Source organism: Lissotriton vulgaris, chromosome 1_1, assembly GCF_964263255.1.
Source record: "Lissotriton vulgaris chromosome 1_1, aLisVul1.2, whole genome shotgun sequence".
Lineage (NCBI taxonomy): Eukaryota > Metazoa > Chordata > Amphibia > Caudata > Salamandridae > Lissotriton > Lissotriton vulgaris.
Window position 1 is genome coordinate 4,304,774 of NC_141685.1, and position 16,175 is coordinate 4,320,948.

At 43.4% G+C, this 16,175-nt stretch overlaps 1 protein-coding gene across 1 annotated transcript in view; it reads left to right on the forward strand.

The window, feature by feature from the left end:
- LOC147736928 (E3 ubiquitin-protein ligase TRIM39-like) overlaps positions 1-16,175 on the forward strand; it is a 299,338-nt gene that overhangs the window by 242,338 nt on the left and 40,825 nt on the right. The window contains exon 7 of the mRNA XM_086934083.1: positions 11,952-11,972. Coding sequence (XP_086790209.1) covers positions 11,952-11,972 — 21 coding nt within the window. The remainder of the gene's footprint in view (positions 1-11,951; positions 11,973-16,175) is intronic.

The window sequence follows — 16,175 nt, forward strand, 5'->3', positions numbered from 1 at the left end:
GTGAACATAGAGGCGTGTGCTAGAAACGTCACATGTAAGTGTCATATGTGGGTGGCAACAAAAGTAGAATCTTGCAATGTCAGCAGAAATCTGAGGCCTGGATGCGCGCACAGCTGCATGACGTGTGATTGACGTGAAACTGGAGGGTGCAGGGGACTTGACATTTACACTAGCGGAAAGAGACAGAAGTCTGGCATGTCAGATCAACTCGTGCCTCTATCATATCTGATATCTGATGTTTAGGAACTATATTATCTGGACGGAAAGGTCTCTGGGGCAGAAGCTATTCTATACTGACTGTGAGTGCGTGTATAAGCGTCTAAGTGTCTGCATGAGAAACGTGGGGGCATGGGCCTTCCATGGTAACAGAGGCTATGAATTACTTGCACGGAGACAGTGAGGCCGGGCCCTTGCTCTGCAGCTGGGGGGATGTTTACTTAAACTAGTAGGCAGGAATGCATTGTCGAGGAGCGGAACAGATAATTCGAAGGTTGAATACAGTCTTGGCAGGCAGCAGGCTGAGCTAAACGCGGTGAGCCCCGCAGGGAGTAAGGCAGAGGTCACGGGTACAGAGGCCGGCCCAGGCTGAGGCATCTCAGAGTCAGAAGGCAGAAGAGGCTTGATGGCAGAATTCAGGGCCTACTTCGCCTGGGCTGGAAAACATGGAAAGTATACCACAAAAAGACGTTGGCATGGCATATTTAGAAACTGAATATTCAACCCGTTCATGGCGGGTCTGAAAGAGGACATGTTAACGTTGGACGCAAATGTATTTGCGTCTTCACAGCTGGCACAGGAGGGAAGTTACATGCACTTTAAGCTGGTACATGGAGACGGTGGGGTACACGTTAGGGAACATAACTTGACCATAAAATTTATATTTCCTCACTCCATCCACAACTGAGCAATTTGCTGATTGGTTCTCCCTGTTAGCTTCAATTGGTTTGCCCTGTACTTTTTGTGGTGCAGTAAAATCTGTGATATTAAAACAGTAAAACAGTGAATTTTAAGGACAGGTAAGTAGCAGCGTCTTATTAAAGGTTTCAATCAACTCAGGCAGTATATCACACCACACGCTATGTTCCACTTCTCAATCTTTTTAGAGGGGTCTCTGGTAAAATGTAACACATCATGTCCACATATATAAAGTATGTCAAGATAATATGCATGTTTTGAGTTGTAGTAATTAATGAGTATGTATGAAATGCCCCCTCTAGAAGCATATATTGGGCTCATTGCTGGCATAGGATCTGACCGCGTTTTTTTGTTTTCAAGGTTTTAGCCGGATAAGCAGTAGGGTATTAGAGCTTCTGAGGTTCCTGTTCTGACCTGCTTTTTTGAGTTTAGACACCAGATATTGGGGTTTGCCTGTGTGGAGGGCTTTGTGAGTGAGGCAGTCCGTTCTGAAGTTCGCCCGCATTTCTATGGGTAGTCACTTTAGTTTTTGAGGGCAGGAGAGATGTGGTCAAATTTCTTTAAACATGTTACCATTCTGGCAGCCGTATTGAAGGTTGTTTTTAGCAGAGCAAGGTGTGTTTTCGCAATTCCAGAGAGGACTGCATTTCCATAGTCCAGTCTTGACAGCACCAATGCTTGGGTGGCTTGTTTGAGGTTGTTGGGTGGAATGAAAGGTTTTATTTTGTTTAGTAGCTTCAGATTAAGGAAGGCGCTCTTAGCCGAAATCTTAATGTGTTTGGTCACATGTCCAGTTTTGAGTCTAGTGTGATGCCTAATGATTTGACAGAATCGGCCAAGGAGAGGTTCATGTTGAGCGCATCCATCTCCTTTAGCCACTCCGCCACTTGAGGGTTCTCTTCTTTGTTCGAGATGAGGAGTAGTTCGGTTTTGTCCGGGTTCAGTTTTAATTGGTTGCTTGATAGCCATAGTTGCGCTTCTCTTAGTGTATTATTGAGTCTTTGTATGTCTTTGGCAGAGGAGATTTCCAGGTAGATTTAGGTGTCATCAGCATATAGGTGAAAAGAGATGTTGGCTTTCCTGAGTAAGGCGGCGGGGGTTCCATATAAAGGTTAAAGGTAACGGGGAGAGCACTGATCCTTGGGGGACTCCCCTCAAGACTGGTTGCAGGCCAATTCGAAGCATCTGATTTTGATTTTCTGGAAGCGGTTGAGAAGGAATGAGGAGAACCATTTAAGGACCACCTCGTTTAAACCAGCCCTTTCTTCAAGAGCTTTGAGGAGAAGTGTGTGGTCAAGTGTATTGAATGCTGCCGATAGGTCTAGGAGAATAAGGAGGCAGCATTGGTCTGAGTCCAGTGATTTGTGAATATCATCAATAATGTTGAGAATCACGGTTTCAGTGCTACATCCTTTCCTGAAACCCGACTGATGGGAGTCGAGGAGGTTGATATTGTCAAGGTGTTGAGTTAATTGTTGGAGAACGCATCTTTCCAGGATTTTGGAAAGATGAGGAAGGTATCTAGTATCCCTTCTTCTAAGAAGGGTTATCTGACAATGACTGATCCCTGGACATCTCAAAAATGTTGATCCTTTGCCTCTTAGCCTTCTCTCTCCCCCTCAAATAATTATTCGTCAAAAATAGGGCTGAAATAATGCATTCATTCAGCAACACAGTGAAGGCAGAAAACATTGTTTGGTGTGTGTAAGAAAATCCTTTATCAGTTGAGGAGAATGTGAGGTCCACCTAAGTAATAAGTCCCAGAACAAAATGTATTTAACAGCACTAAAATAGCAAACAGTCAAAAAGTATAAACAACATTCAACAAAAATCCTACAACTACATTCTAAAAATTAAGAACAACTTACTAAGACAATTACACTAAAACCACTAAAATTCAATGAGGAGACCTGAGAAATGCCTATTTTAAAGTTTTAGGATGAAAACTTCTATAGAAAACGAATGGGCTGATCACTAATCCCTATTTGCCCTTGACCTTGATCTCGTGAAGTTTCCAAGCAGAGGGTCCTTGGCCAGGTTCGCTTCTTGTAATTTCAACTTTGAAATCCTCCTGCAGGGCAGGGTTGAGGCTGTATCCGCTCCACCAAATCCAGATTGCCACTGGACAAGGTCCCACTGAAGTAATTCATTTTGGCAGAAGCAAAAGTCTACTCATTAGGCGGATACTTTCGTGGCTTTGGCTAGTCAATGTTTTTCTTTATTAGAGCTTAAAATCACCCATGGGGGAAGCTTTAAGCTGTTTCAAATTAAGTCTTTCTGAATTTGGGCAGCTAATCTGCAAGGTTCTGCAGAAGTCCCAACTTTTCAGACTAGCTGCATCAGTTAATATTTACCACTCTAATACTCCAAGGATCTCAGGGATAGCACTTGGGGAACAGGACACCCTCCAGTAAAGGCCATCATGGCCCAGGTGTGGTGATTTTCCTTCCGGGTCCACTTTGGTTCTCCCTTTATATTGTATCTTAGATATTTAGTCTGCCTCATTTGTTTTTGTGACACAAAAGGGGATGATGGACGGAGCGTTTGAGCAAATCAAACACTCACCCCCAGTCAACTGATCTGGGTTTAATCCATCACCATTCTTTAGCTCACTCCACCACCCCAGTTCAGACATGACCATATGCAAATCAATCTGACCCTGTGCCTCATGGGAACAGTCCAGCCCGAACTGCCACGCCATGTCTTCCCTGGACCGGAAACAAGCATTGTTTTTGTGACATTGTTCTAAGAATACACTGTACATTATGTTTGTTATTCACAGACTCTTCTTGGGATTCAGGCTGCACATGTTGTACAAAGTTGCTCAGAATACATAACAATATAGTTTACTGTTTTCTTGTGCCACGTCAGCAACAGCTTTGTCCGCCCACCATCCTACCGTGGAAGGGGCCAGTCCGCCATTGGTGCGGGGTTCAGTGTGATGCGCCCATCACGTAGGCAGGCGCATCCTGCATTCCTGTCCGCCGCAATCCCAAGAAGGCATGTTGTGCACTTCCATGCAAAATGTAGCAGGCACCGCACGGTGCCTGCCATGTTGTGCATGGAACTGCAAGGGGGTGCCATATGTACCCCCCATGTTCACCCCCAACCCCCAAGAATCCCTGGGGGCCCCCTACGGGCCCCCAATGGCAAAAACCGCCTGTCTTTCCGTGACGGTAATCTGTTTCTCATTAATGTTATAACCATGTTTAACCCTTTAACCGCAACGGAAATTCCACTGCGATGAAGGCTAAATAAAGGGTCGATGTGGTTTCGACGGTTGGGGGCCGTCCTCCGCAAACGCTCGTCGTGACGTCCAACACATCCAAGCGGTTAAACCGTCTTCGTAGCTTATTTCAAAGAAAATATTTACACAATTTACCTGTTAGTATTACTGTAGCTTCCTATTCATAAAACTAGTCACAGTGAGCATAGCTTCTAGGGATCAGTCATTGTAGGAACATGCAAACATTCAAATATTACATGTTCCACTATTAAATGCCAGATAGTTTGTGTGACACAAACCCTACTTCGGAGTGACTAACTTAATATTTTAAAATAGGATTTCCCTCCTGTCAAAAGGATTTTTGATATGGCTGTCTGCAAGTTTAAAAGCTGCATGAGGGCATTAAACATGTTTTCTTTCTCTGCCCGGTGAATGGCACAGTAGGTGCAGCAGTCCACAGGTGACTTTGGTGTCTTTTTTTACAACATATACTAGGGCCTTACTTGTAAGCTAAATATTTCTATGGAAGATTAACATTTTTAGCATGTTTTAGGGGTAATAGCAAATACTCTGGTGACAGGACAGCAGTACCCAATGGTGCAGATTTACGAATTGGGCAGCATCAGTTCACAAAAAAAGGATCTCACCATGCAAAACAGGTACTTTCTCACACTGCCCCCACATGAAAAGTGTGGATCAACGCAGCCATTCCCTTGGCAGTTTTCATCTTCTGAGCGGAAGAACCTGGAAAGGTCATCTGCACCAACGTGATTAGATCTGGGCCTGTGTCCCTCTGCAAAGTCCATACCCTGTAGAGAGATGGAGCACTAAGCAGTTTTACATCCTCCCCTCCCATCTTGCACAGAACATAGGAACCCAGGGCCTCATTTACAGTTTTTTTTCACGCACTATTCTGTGCTGCCTTGCGTCAAAAGAAAAGACAGGACTGGGCTGTATCTATGAGGTGCTGCTTTTTCACTGCGCTGGTGCACAAATCGCTGCCTTGTACCAAAGCAAGCACTCTTGCACTATAGAAGGCGATATTCCTCTTTAGCCTGTGAAATAAAGCAATGATTTCACACGCTAATGAAAATCTGGATAAAAGGGGAGTGTGTACATAACCAAACAATCCACCACCCATTCAAAACATGCCTAAGTCAAGTTTTGACCAGGCGTAAGAATCCAGCGTAAATTGCAGTTAGCGCGGCTTTCCTCATCGCTTCGTATTTCTGGGGCTGCATTGTAAATAACGTGATGCCCTGTTCTCGACCGTTTGTCATTGTGTTACAGGACTGTATGCCTACTTTGCATCTCAATAGCGATTTATATCGCTAAGATGCGTGACATTATAAAACGGCAGCTAAGATGCGCTAATGCATGTTAGTGCTGCCTTATTAATAGGGTGATAAAATTATAGGCGCTTTAGTGGCAAAAAGTGCTGCTAAATTGGCAATAATGCCCTTGTAAATATGCCGCTTTGTTTATTCTATTTTCTTTACTAGTTGCCTTTTTCTCTTTAATCAGTGTTCTGCCATGTTTGGTCCCGTTGAACGGATTCTTGGTTGTTCTGGTAAAATAATTAGCTTAATATTTTTTACCAGTATAGATACATATCTGGAAAAAATAAGAGGGCGTTTACGATTGATGAACATGAGTAGATCTTGCTTTATTTGTGACCTTCTATCTTGCCCAATTAAATAGATCATTTAGTCTCCCAGGTTTAAAGTCAATATAAGCTATATAATAGGCCAAAGATTACAGTGGTCTAATGTGTGTGTCTAATTTAACTGCATTCAATGAGACCGCTGACCTCTAAGTATGTGTTAATGGAATTACATATTTTCAATGACAATTTTTATATGATATCTCAAAGTTAATAAAAGGAGGTGCATGATCGGAATCCTATCTGCAGACAGAGAGCCGGCATGCTCTTGAATCGATTTGAAGCATCCACTTTCACTCGTCTGTAGGGTATCCCATTTTCTAACCCCAACAGGGCCATCAGAAAAGTCATCACTGCACAGTAAAGTTCAAACTGTCATGGTTAGTTGGACTATGCATCACAGTAAGTAGGTATGTTGTGTAATGTTATTTGCACTTGTAGCGCGCACATATACTCCGAGGAGTGTTCCGACACTAGCCTGGAGAAAGGGAGAGTAAGCAGAGACACCTGAAGATTCGTTAACACCTTGGCTGCTAAGGGTTTTCCCCTCCTGTCCTGGGAGGCTTTGAATACTATGGTTTCATGACGAGCTCAGCTCGTCATAAGCACAGCTCAACCGTGCCTCATGACGAGCTGAGCTCGTCATGAGCATCGAAAGGGTTAAAGTAAAAAGATACGTTTTCAATTTTTTTTTAATAGACAGATTCTTGAATGCTGCGAAGAGGCAGAGGGAGTATATTCCAGGCTGAGGTAGCTCTGACAGCAAGTGAGCCGCTGCCCCCCACTCTAGTGAGGCGGAAGCGGGGAGTATAGGCCAGGTACTGAGAAGAAGAACAAAGATATCTGGACGGTGCTTATAACTGGAACCGCTACCGCAAATAGGAGGGGTCGCCATCATGCAATGCACGATGGACGAGGGCCAGAGCTTTAAACTTGACTCGCTTGGCCACAGGCAGCCAGTGGAATGATCAGAAATGCCGTCTCACCGGGATGTTAAAGACAAGTCTTGCAGCGGCATTTTGGACAGCCTGTAGTTTATTAAAAAGATGGCCCGGCAGACTGGCTTACAAAGCATTGGCGTAGTCGAGCCATGAGAGTATCGTGAGTATCAGGGTCCTGGTTACTGTTTCCTTAGCTGCTCTGGGGAGAAGCGAAAGAAATTTCATTCAAGTTTTAAGTAAACCAAAGCAATTCGCAGCTAACTTCTTAATCTGTGTGGAAAAACTAAAATTCTCCTCAAATCAGACCCCCAGATTTTTTGCAGGTTGCCCCGTGGCAAAAGGGAAATCCGCTGGCCATAGAGTTTCTCTAAACTGGGAGGGAAGGACCCATAGAGAAGAATTTTAGACGTACCCTCATTACATTTAATCTGTGCTGAGGAAAGGCTTTGAAAGACTGAGGCAAGGCAATTTTTGGCCAGTAAAAGGGAGCAGTCAGATTTTACCCAGGTAAACAGCAGCTGAGTACTGCCAGCATAAGCTATGATTTTGGCTCCCAGCTCTAGATCAGAGGAGTGACATACAGGTCAAAAAGAAGGGGCTCAAGGAGGACCCCCGTGGCACCACAGTGGTCACCTTCTAAGGTGAGGAGCAAAACTGAGGGATCCAAACTTGGTGAGTGCATCCTTCCAAAAAAGATTTGAGGCAACTCAAAGCAGCACCCGAAATCCCCATGCCTCAAGCTGAGTGAGCAGCAAAGAATGGGAGGCAGTATCGAATGCTGCAGAGAGATCCAACAAAATAGGAGTTGCCCTCACTCCTGTATCCAGACATTCCTGAATAGCCTCTGAGACCTCCACCATAACCGAGTGCTATAGGAGGCTCTGAATCCGATTGAGCTGGATGAAGTAGGCCAGAACCCTCGGCGAAGTCTGTGAGTTGTTAATTGACCACCTCTTCACAGGCTTTCACCATAATAGGGAGGAGGGAGATGGGGCTGTAATTAACTGGGTTCCGTGGATCGGATGTTGGTTTCTTTAACTCCTTCGATGCTCATGACGGGACGGTTCCGTCATGAGCATCGATCGCGCTGTGCTCATGACGGAACCGTTCCGTCATGACCACACCCGCGATTGGAATGTTCAGCACCGGGGGAGAATCGGCGCAGCACGCAAGGTCTTAAGAGGGGCAAAATCTTTGCCTGCTTCCAAACTGAAGGAACAAGGGCCTCCTGAAGGGACAAATTGATAAGTCTATTGGATTTTGGGTTTACTGCCTCTGCGACGAAGGCCAGGAGTCTGGCAACACAGAGATCAGTAGGGGAGCCTGACTTAAGTGTCCTAATGATCTTCAGCGACTCAGGGAGGTCAAAAGGTGAGAAAGCCACCAGGGAAAAGGACCCAGTATGCAGCCCATCTAAATGATACCTGATTCATTACTGCAAAGGTTCCAAGTGGTTTGTGTGGTATGTGTGCACGCTCACTTTCCAGGTATCCACACTCTTATGTATATATTTGATGTTATTGTGTTGTTATGAGATAAGAATGAGTGTATAACCAAAAGGGGATGACTGGAGGCCTTGACTGAGAGGGAGGTCCAGCATATATGCCCCAGACTAAGTCTTGAAAAATAAGGTTATGCTGTTCTTCAGGGATCAGAGTCAGAACAAGGAAAAACAAATTCAGCCAGACCACGGGGGTTCAAAGTTGGGAGTCCATATATTGGATTTTAATGCCCTCACACACCCAGTTGGGCGTCATGCTTCATCATCTGGGCTGCTCCTCGTCGGGTCGGCTGTGCAATACCCGACGGGCTCCCTATAGTAGGGGCACTTTAGCGGAGATCTTTTTCCAATAGCAGTATGGTGAAGTGGGGGTGAGGGGCCAGAAATATGAAGATGTATGGATTGAAAGTGTAATTAAAATAGGGCTGGGAGTACCAGTGAACCAAACTTTAATCAATAGGTCTCCTACCCTAAGTAAAACCAAACAATAAGGCACTCTGCTAAGTATTATGTTTTGGATTTAAGCGTACCTATTGTTAAATAAAGGTCAACATGTTTCTCGCTCAATGTAAAGTCTACATGCGATTCAACAGGACCAAAACATTGAAGACTATCTACACTCTAGGGTTGGTGACATGGAATCATACTCACATCAACCAAGTGACTACCTATTAGTGTACCTGTCAGACCTGGAACTACCTGTGTGGGGAGCGAAAGTATGGCATTGGTTTTATCAGTGTGGTACATATATTTATGCAATTTCAAATCCCTTGTGACTCTGACTTTGTATCTTTATCAGTAAACCGTGAATGCAAATGCATAAAGGACAATAAAAACTGTTTAAAAACAGGGCCACACGGTAAGTGCCCACAGTGAGCTAGTGTGAACTCCAGCCCTTGTGGCAAATATAAAATGCAGCAGACATGATGGAGACTCACCCAATCAAGTAAACTAGCCAGGCTTCAGCAGTACCTGGGAGGTGAAACACGAGGAGTTCCTCATATACTGGGTGACATCAATAGGGAGACAATAGACAATATCTACATAAGTGTCAATGTTCTTGTAATGAAGACCCACATATGGGGTCTCTTTCGCGCCATATTCAGCAGTCAAACATGCAGATTAGAAAGTACTATCGGCTTGTTCAATTCTCTTTCACTCGCCATATTGTTGGTGTTAAAACATGTGGACACAGATATACAGAACTCTGTATCTGGCATCTAGTCCACATATCGTTATTATAATGAAGACCCCCATTTTTGCTCTCATTTGCGCCATCTTCAGCAGTCAAACATGCAGATTTGAAAGTACTGTGGCGGCTTTTTCTCCGCTTTTTTTGGCTCAAAAAGCCAAAACAGCGGAGATAAAAATATCGCCCTATTTACAAGAGGGTGCTAACATGCATAATCGCATGTTAGCACCCTTTTGCACTATGCTTACCTTTGCATCTATAATAAGATGCAAAGTGGGCGTTACTGACATACACCACATGTCAGGACATCAATAGCGGGGCTTCGCGCCATCAGCAAGGATGCCGTAGCATTTTAGCAGACGTTAGTTTTTGGAGAAAACTGCTGATTTCTCCAAAAACGAATGCCTGCTAAATTCTTGACTTAGTCACCCCTAACACAGGGGGTGGATTTTGCTGATACGACTCTGGTGGTCGAATCAGCAAGGTTATCACGTTTTTGCAGGGAACATTGCTGGAAAACCAGTGATGTTTCCTGCAAAAGGGCGATAACCTCGCTATCGCTGGAATTTTTATCGCTCTGGAGTAACACGTTGTTAACGCGCTAACATAGCGATAAAAAGCAGAGATAACCTGCGATAATCTAATTATTGCTGGCCGTTGTAATATGCCCCTCTGTCCTTGTACTGGTGTTCAATTCTCTTACACTCGCATTATTGTCAGTGTTTAAACATGTGGGCACAGGTTTGCTGAACTCTGGGCTCTTACTCCTAGTCCTAATGAGATGCTAAGTGGGCGTTCCAGAGCAACATAATAGGAGAAATGTCGCTAAGCGACATTTCTCCTATTATCAAGGATATCGCTAACCCTGTTAGAGACAAAAAAGCAGCGCTAACCAGGGTAAACGCTGCTTTTTAACGTCTGCTAATTTTCAGACTAAGCCATGTAATCCAATGGGAGGATGGATTCCATGGCTAAATCCACCATGGGCTATCAAAAAGGATATCCTTATCCTTGTAGTGTTATTGCTGCATTACCAGCGATACCCTCCCAAAATGCCGCCATCGCTGGATTTTTTATCACCTAGGCGGTTAGCGCTATTAGCGTTAACCAGGTGATATTATCCAGCTATAGCAGGCGCTAAAAAAAATAACGCTAAGCGCCCTTAGTGTTAATTTTCCCTGTTCCTTGTTAATATGCCCCTGAGTGACTCATACTGAGCACATGCTCTTTAGAAAAGACGCATGTTATGCCCGTCCTGTAGTGCATCCCTTCCTTTTCAATCTTGTGTCTGCTCCTCGCATGCTACCTTACACTTGTGTTCTCGCTCATGTCTATCTCATCAATTGCCTTCGGAGGTGAAAGGGCTCCTTTGCTCAACAAGGCATTGTATATGTTTTTGAATGGGGGGATTGTATATATAGGAAGGGGGTTAGCGGTCAGAGCAGAGACGGTTGTACACACTTAGAAAGTTGATGTTGTTAGAATGAAACACTGGTATATCCAGGTTATATGCAAGTCTGTTTCTTCTTACCTGTGTGCCAACTGCTTTCTAGAGTTTGCACTATGGCTATGGAGACCTCATTGAAATAAAAGCCAAAGACCAACACCTGCATTTGTTTGGCCAAGGCTTGATTAGTTGAAAAATCTTTAAATGATAGCTGACTCACGTGAGGGAAATTAGGATCAATGAATTGCTGTTAAAAAGGCAAAACACTTTCCTTTTTCACTGATTCCTTATCATTACATGTATGCATTCAATAATTTAAATTGAGATCTGGTTACAACTGCTTGTCTTCTTTTTTGACGGGAATGTGAATCCTATTCCATGTCTTCCTGTACAATGGGGGGTGAAATGTATCAAAGGATTGCAATGCCCTTGCATGCTGCAACAGGGCGCAAGAGGAACGCAACTCTTAGGTCCGATTGCGTGGCCCTGCATGGCTTGATAAATCTACAGCAACGCAACACAGTGCAAGTCTCTCACCTCAAATGTCTAGGGCTTAGAATGCTGCATAAATTATGCAAAAATGAAACAGAGAACTCTGGGTAGTTGCCAAGTTTAGGTGGAGAGCTCCTCCTGTTTAGAGCACCCTACCACACTAGAACGATATCTATAATGTGTATCTATTCTTTCTTTCAAAGTAAGACTGTAGATAGTGTGATGGATGATTTTAAATACCACAAGAGTCACCATTGTTGAGCATTATCAGTGGTTTTAGGAGATCACCCTGCCCTGAAGCCAGATCTTGCATTTGCTGCAGTAGAATCCACATCTGTGGAGAATTCACTAACAGAAAACCTGTTTAAAACCAGCATATGCAAAGTTTCCACTAAGTTCAAAATCTGCTCCTCAGTGAACTAACCTGACAGCACCAAAAACAAAGGCCCATGTCATGCTAAATATAATGTACAATGAAAATGCATATTTTTCCTTTTCTGAAATTATCAGTATCAGTTCTGTTTGGACATTTATAAAGGTTTTTGTTTCTAATCTATTGTGTTTCTTATTGCAGAAATCTTTCCTTTGGGACAAGGTAAGTTGGATCAGTGGTAGATGCCTTTATGCAGCATGCTTCTTTTTACGTTACTGGAAACCCAATCATCCAACCCTCACTCATCTCTCTGACCCTATTCCCTCTAATGCATTGAGAATGACACCAAATGCAGACGTCAGTAATATTATGAATTGTAGACATTAGGTAATCTCTTCTTCTATATAAGTTTCTCTGTCTTTCAGCCACTCCTCTAATTCCACATCTATTTCTCCACAGTCTTTCTCAATGATAATCTCTGTCCCCGGGGAGCCAGGTTGGGGGTTGATCTTCTATTGGCCTAACCTGTTGGGGGGACACTACACTCCTCCACAAAATAAGCCAGGAGGCGAGCCTGCAGTGCAGCATGAAGGCCAATCACACGCTGAAAAGCGTTCCCTGCTTCCCTGTCCAAGCCTATTGGAGCCTGAAGGAGGCTGGGCAGGGCCACCTCTCCAAATGTCCCGTCCAAGCCTAAGGATCTGTGGTTTTGTGGTAAGCTGACCACCCCTCAAAGGCCCCAAAATAAAAATAAATATATATATATCCAGACACAGTTGACTCCTATTAACGCTGACACTCTGTTTTACACGCAGAGCCTTGCCTTACGGCAGGGGTCCGGCTGATACTTATTTGCACAGCTCTCCAATCCTCGATTGAAAGAAAATAGGAAGGCACGCACTCAAGTATTTTTAGGAATTACAGCGACTTTATTGACGTCCCGTGAAAAAGCCTTGTGATAAGGTGAAACGCATTGGGCAAAGACAAGCATCAATAAAGTCGCTGTAATTCCTAAAAATACTTAAGTGCGTGCCTTCCTATTTTCTTTCAATCGAGGATTGGAGAGCTGTGCAAATATATATATACCCGTGACCAAGGCGGTTCACCACCGAAACGCGTTGAGTTTCGTTTTTGTCTTGATACAATGATCAATAAATAACCTTTCAAGCTTTAAGGATACTGTGATTGCATGCTAGGAGTGCATTGCGTACTTGTACGGAGGTATTTGGATATATATATATATATAGCAAGTTTCCATAAGAAGAGCATTTTTGATTTTGCTTATAACTTTAACGTCGTTTGATGAATCTTCATGAAATGTTCCAAACTAATTCTTGTTCATATCAGCTCCTATGTTGAAAGATTGGGTGTGATTCTTCAAGGGGGGACCGAGAAAAAAGGGGGGTCACAAAACGTGTTTTCTCCATGCAATTTCCATAGGAAACATTAGACAAGGCTACAGGTCGAACGGGTGAAGGGAATTACCCCAAATTTGGCAGGAAGAAGGGTCTTCGTCTAGAAAGTACGCTTTTGTTTATTTGGAGTAAATCCGTTCAGTAGTTTTGGAGAAATATCGAAATTTACAGATATCAATATTTGGGAATTCTGCCATCTGATTGGCTGAGCAGTTACAAGCACAAGCTTGCTGTTTATTGGCTGCGAGCGGTGCAAGCGTTTGCAACTAGGAAGTGCTGGCAGCCTTTTTGTGATTCCATTGTAGTGAGTAAGGGGAAAAAAGGTTGAAAAAAGTAGGAAAGAGGAGGGTAGGAGCACTGTAACCTCTGTTGGGTGTTTAGGGTGTGCTATACAGGGGGTGCGAAGCAAACTACTCATGCCTACCTGTCTGAAACTGCTGGGCTATGGAAATTAAGTGAGGTATTGCCTAGAGTCTGATGCTGCTAAGGTGAGCTGTTGCGGTACTCGTGGATTAAAGCGTGAGCCCAAACTTTGTGCCTTATGCTGTGAAGTCATGTGCCCTGGCCGCTGCACCACACCTGTGGAAGTAGTGTCAGCATGTGTTTATACCAACTAAGACAAACTAGTGACCCCTACTGGCCTAAAAGTCCTGGGGTATGGAAAATATGTGAGGTATTGTCTAGAATCTCATGCTGCTAAGCTGAGCTGCTGCCGGGATGAAAGCGTGAGTCCAAACTGTGTGTTGTATGCGATGAAATCATGTGCTCTGGCTGCTGTGCCACATCTGTCCAAGTAGTGTCAGCATGTAGTTATACCTACTTGGAGGAACTTTTGTTTCAAACATTGTAACTTGTGAATGGTGCTTAGGGGTGTTCTACAGGGAGTGCGAAGGTAAATTTGCGCATATCAAATCAATTCGGTATTAGTAAAGTGCAAACTACTCACTCCTATGGCTGTGATGGCGCTGAGGGCGTAAGCTGAGCTGCTGCTGGACTCGGGGATAAAGCCGCTGAACTACTGACCCCTACCGGTCTGAAAGTGTTGGGTACGGAAATTAAGTGAGATATTGCTTAGCTTGTCATGCTGCTAAATTGAGCTGCTGCTGAACTCTGGGATTAAAGCGTGAGCCCAAACTGTGTGTCCTATGGTGTGAAGTCATGTGCTCTGGGCGCTGTGCCACAGCTGTCCAAGTAGTGTCAGCAATATTTTATTCGTAGTAGGAGGAAGTTTTGTTTGAAACACAGTAACTTGAACATGGTGCTAAGGTGGTGTTATACAGGGAGTGCGAAGGTAAATCAATACAGCATTTGTAAAGCGCAAACTACTCACCCTTATGGGTCTGAAGGCCTTGGAGGCTGGCGTGGAAATTATGTGAGCTATTGCCCTGAGTCACATGGTTGAGCTGTCGCTAGAGCCATTGATCAAAGCTAGAGCTCTGTGCTCCAAAGTCATATGGTCTTGCCGCTGCGCCACAGGTGTGTGGAGAAAAAATGTTGGTGAGGGTCTGGAAGTTGCCGTTATCTGGCCCTAAGTTGTCAGTTATAAGGCGGCTCTAAAAAGAGCTCTTCTGTTTATTAGTTGGAGCTACATATAAGTGCGGATGCACAACTTCTGGTTATTCAGAAAAACTTAATGTCCCTGATCTGTGAAGTGTACTCCATCACTTCTGTAGATATCAGCCCTATCAAAACATATGTTGTTGTTGTAGATCGACCCCATTCTATGGTCTCCGAGGTATGCAGACACAGCTTTGTTGACATTCTTCCTAGATTTTTCAATCTCAGGGGAAAAATCGTTTGACCATTTCCACTTATGTATTTGGCATATGTTGGAATATACATAGACAGTTTGAGGCAAAAGCAACATCAATTGTCAAAAGGTGTCCTTCATTAGCATTTCCAAACCTACCCCAGTCAATGTGCCTAGGCCATTTCCACCACAAAGCACAATCAGGAGGCCAGGGTGTTGGAGATACAAACAGGTTTTAACATAAGAAAACAATTGGTGCCACTTCAATCCTCTCTGTGCAAACCATTTAATGTCCACATTTTGCAAACCTAGGTCTAAGTCAATACGTCTCTGTTCTGCATACCTCTTGCACCACAAAACATAGCTGTGTCCTACGATCCACACTAGCATTTTGAAGGGATGGCTGGGAGGAATGGATAGATGTCTGTAGCTCATGCAGTCCGTTCGTAGAGTAAGAGATATGTTTAAAGGTGGGGAAGTACTTTTTTGCCATACCAAATCATACCTGATTGGGAGATGAAAAAAAGTTTTTTTAAAAGTAGGGTGCACATTCGTTTTGTGGAAAAGCATCTTTGTGATTTGTTCAGAAAAGCAGTTTAAACGTGGAGTACATATCATAGGATAAAATTTGCTCAACTCAACCACACCTGCTACTTTCATTTGGAAGGCACTGTTCGAACTTAAAACAATCGTCAACTTTTAACCTACACGTGCTGTTAAATGTTCGAGAAAATGTTGCAAAAAAATATCGTTAGGTTTAAAAAAATGTATGAACTTTTAACCTACACGTGTTGTAGAATTTTCTAGAAAGTGTGTTGATAAAATACATTGAGCTTCTGACTTCTATATGTCCTTGAATATTTAAAAAACTGTTTATATGGAAATTAAAAAAAACAATAGAGAGAAATTCTGAAACCTAAAAGAATAAAGGAAGTATTCTAATGTGTTCATTACATGTATTTATGTGTGGAGCAATATAATTACAGACACAACAGCACCAAAACAAATTAGGGCAGTTAAGAGGTCCTCTTTGGGCCACGTAGGAACAATTGACCATGTGATATTCCAAGATTTTGCTGAGTTTATTTCCTGGTTTTCCTTACGGGTCATCTGTGTCAATTTGTACAAATGTTTGGTCATAATCAGATGCATTGTGTAATTTCTGCCTGACAGGATTATTTTATTTCTTACGTTTCTTTTCTCCAAATTCATAGTTTTATATGTTCTCTTATTTTTTGTTATTTATTTTGATTTGTTTCA